Source organism: Thamnophis sirtalis, unplaced genomic scaffold (genome assembly GCF_051295495.1).
Source record: "Thamnophis sirtalis isolate CommonGarterSnake01/CBP01778 unplaced genomic scaffold, rThaSir2_p1.2 scaffold_2, whole genome shotgun sequence".
Lineage (NCBI taxonomy): Eukaryota > Metazoa > Chordata > Lepidosauria > Squamata > Natricidae > Thamnophis > Thamnophis sirtalis.
Genome location: NW_028261382.1, coordinates 37,875,510 through 37,879,073, shown reverse-complemented (window position 1 = coordinate 37,879,073; position 3,564 = coordinate 37,875,510). Strand labels below are relative to the sequence as shown.

The following is a 3,564-nucleotide window of genomic DNA, read 5'->3' as shown; positions in this document are numbered from 1 at the left end:
TTTTCATTGTATATATATAGACATATTTGTATCACTCTAAGGCCGCCCAGGTTACCCTAAGGTAAGATGGGCAATCAATAAAGTTTAGGTAAAGGTAAAAGTTCCCCTCGCACATATGTTGGGTGGGTGAAAATCAGTGCAAGAATTCTGTAATGAATCAAGAATTAAATCAGAGAAACAGAAAGTAAAATCTGACCAAGAGAGGGAAAAATTAGGACTCTAATTCTGTCTAGCTGACAGCAGATTTTTCACCTTTCTGTAAAATGGACAAGATACTAACTTGTTTTCAAGACAAAAAAATCTGCTTTTTAAGTTGTTATTCCATTGATAGCGAAACACACAATTTTAAATATCACCATCTATTTGGTGTCCAAGAAGTTCAGGATTAGTTCCCTGCAGAAAGATTCCTATTCGGCGGCTTCAAATGTTTTGTGTGTGAATTGTATCTACAAATTTAAAGGGATGCTGTGTCCCGTAAGTGAGGTGGGAGGTGTAGAAAGACGATGAATAAAATTTTTTAAAAATGAAAAGAAATAGAATTTAAATAAAATATAAAATGAAATAAAAGGGGCTGTTATCACGTCAAATACAAAAGCAGGTGAAGCTACAGCTGGTTTTCTGCCTTGTACCCAGAGCTACAAAGGGCAGAGTAAATAAGCATCCGTGTTAAGAGCCTTCCCTTACTACAAGTAGAATTATCCTGATCACACTGACAGAATTGCCAATAAAAGGAGAATCCCTGTAGCTCAGGGTCGACTGGAGGGGTCCTTGGTGCTCTCTGAGCTTGGTGGTTTTCTCGCAGATGTTTCATGACCCAAAGTAGGGAAACATCATCCATGCTCACTATCAGAGCATGGATGATGTTACCTAGTTCGGTTATGAAAGGTCTTCGAGAAAACCACCCAGCTCAGAGAGCACCAAGGACCCCTCATTAATAGAATTCTTCTGCCTGTTCCACACCTCCCCCCTTTTTTTGCCAATGTGTCTGACCAACAGATTTATCCTCCATATTAGCCACTCACCATTTCAACCAACGCCTTAAATTCCCCCTGATTTGATTCCAGCTAAATAGGGCTGGAGAAGATACCCCAGAGAAGAGCCTCACGCTGGGAAAGACGGAGGGAAGAAGAAGAAGAAGAAGAAGAAGAAGAAGAAGAAGAAGAAGAAGAAGAAGAAGAAGAAGAAGAAGAAGAAGAAGAAGAAGAAGAAGGGGACGGCAGAGAAGGAGGGGACTGGATGGAATCACTGAAGCAGCTTCAATGGACTCCCAAGGAAGGTGGAGGACAGGTGGGCCATGGGGTCGAGATGGGCCGGACACGACTTCGCAACTCACAACAACAAAACAGGGCTTGCTGGATTAACCTGCAAAAGGCTATCCACCCCACCCCACCCCACCCCCGTTCCAACATCCTTGCCCGACATCCAAAGGAGAGAAGGAAGAAATGGAGTTAAACATTAAATACTAAAGACACTTCACTTCATTCTGGAAATTTGACAGCATCTTTTCAAAGGCTGGTTGGGATCTGTTGACTCTTCTCCCATGGTCCGAATTACACTCAACCCCCCCAACCCAAAAAAGGTTCTCCCCCCCCACCAAAGTCGATATAAAGATTCTCAGTCACCCATCAGGTCCTAGTTGCCCCAGAGGTGCTTTTTTCCTTTTCCCCCCAAGAGGCAACTGGGGGTTATGGGGTTTTTATTTCCTTTTAAGACCTTTCGCTCCTCATCCCAGAAGCTTCTTCGGCCAGAAAGTCCAGCTGCCTCTTGAAAAAAACACCTTTGGGGCTTCCTGTCCCCCCCAAGACTTCCCTGCGCTCAATGCCCCCAAAGTCTGGGATTCCCAGGCTGGACAGCGGAGCAATGCTAACCCCAAGGCGCTAATAAGGCGAAGGTGGCTCTCGCGCAGCGCAGGGGACCCCTCCCCCCAAGCCTCTGGGGGTGGGCAGGCTCCCCAAAGGGCCCCTGGGCAAGAGCCCTCCCCTCCCCTAGGAGACCCCCACCCTCTCTCCCGCGCCTTGCGTTCCCTTTCCCCGCGACGCGCGTTCCGACGCGCTCACCTTCCCGCAGCGCGCTTCCTCCTCCTCCTCCTTCGCTGCCGCTGCTGCCCCCGGAGGGGTCGAAAGCCCCCTTGCCGCCTTCCCGAGCTTCGGAGCGGGGGTCCTGGCCGGGCGTCCCGTTCATGCCGCCGGCCGCTTCCTCCAGATCCAAGAGGTGGCTGACGCTGAAGTTCTTGCGCGCCTGAGGGTTGTCGGCGGGCTCCAAGATGCGCACCGGGTTGGGGGCGAATTGCTTGTCCATGCCGTAGGCGGCCACCGCTTCCATGGCGCCCGGATCCAGCTTGTGGGGCAGAGAGAGACCCCCGTCCGGGCAGGAGTTGCGATCCGGCCAGCCTCCCTTGGCGGCCCCCAAACCGACTCACCGCCCCCCCCCAAAAGTTTTTCTTCTGCTTTGATTTCCACACCCAAACACACACACACACACACACACACACACACACACCACACACACACACCCTGTCTTCCTCCTCCACCTACGTTTTCCTGGTGGGTTGTGCGCGCGTGTGTGTGTGTTTGTGTGGGCCTCTGAGGGTGTGTGGGAGTCTTTATTATATTCACTGTCTCTCAGTCTAACTCTTCCTTCCTTCCTTTCTCTTCCTTCCTCTCTTCTTTCACTCTTTCTCTGCGTCTCCTAGTCCTCCTTCTTTCTCTCTTCCGCTTTCTTCCTTTCTTTCTTTTTCTTCTCTCTCTTCTCTCTGTCCTTCTCTCCCTCGTTCACTCTTTCTCTCTGTGTCTGTCTTTCTCTATTTCTCTCTCTCTTCTTCTGTCTTTCTCTCTCTCCCTCTTTCACCCTTTCTCTCCGTGTATCTTTTCTTGCTCTCTCTCTTTTTTCTCTCCTTCTCTATGTGACTTTATTTCTCTCTCACCTTCTCTCTGTCTTTCCCTCTCTACCTCTTTCACTCTTCCTCTCCGTGTGTCTTTCTTGCTCCCTCTCTCTCTCTCTCTCTCTCTCTCTCTCTCTCTGCGGGTGTCTCCCGTGCAGCTTGTGAACCAGCGAGAGAGAAAGAACTTCCCCAAACTTTTTACCAGGAGTCTATCCGTCGCCGGCCCCCCATCCTTCCCAGCGCACCGTCTCCGCCGCTCCGGAAAACTCTCCGGTCAAAAGTTGGAACCAAACTTTTTGCCCCCGCCCCCACCCCCTATCCAGATTAAAATTGACCCGTCCCCGGCCGCCGTTTTCTCATCAAACCGACTGATTGAGCCTTCTTGAAATCCGTAAACGTGACAAGCCCCCCTCCCTCAACTGCCCTCCCCCCCGCCGCCTTTCGCACTCCCTCATTCTGCCCTCCTCCCCATTTCAGCCCCCCCCCTCCGAAATTTGGAAAGAGGAAGAGTTAAATTAGAGGAAAGCCAACCCAACATTCAGTTTATAATTTGGGGAGGGGGGGAGGAGAGAGAAATGCTTTCTTTCTTTGCAACCTTTCTCGGACACCCCCCCCCCGCCCCCGCCGCTGGCTGCCCCCCTCCTCATAAAACCGGGCTGCTTTGCAAAAGCCTTGTGAAATCA

The 3,564-nt window shown here is 50.4% G+C and overlaps 1 protein-coding gene across 4 annotated transcripts in view; it reads right to left on the bottom strand.

Annotated features, from left to right (window-relative positions):
* PRRX2 (paired related homeobox 2) overlaps positions 1-2,415 on the bottom strand; it is a 17,944-nt gene extending 15,529 nt beyond the window's left edge. For 2 of the 4 annotated variants that reach the window (XM_087703677.1, XM_087703674.1), the window contains exon 1: positions 2,050-2,415. In XM_087703677.1, coding sequence (XP_087559803.1) covers positions 2,050-2,322 — 273 coding nt within the window. In that variant the 5' untranslated portion in view covers positions 2,323-2,415. The remainder of the gene's footprint in view (positions 1-2,049) is intronic. The other 2 variants (XM_087703676.1, XM_087703675.1) reach the window with 2 other exon arrangements.
* Between the last annotated feature and the right edge of the window lie 1,149 nt (positions 2,416-3,564).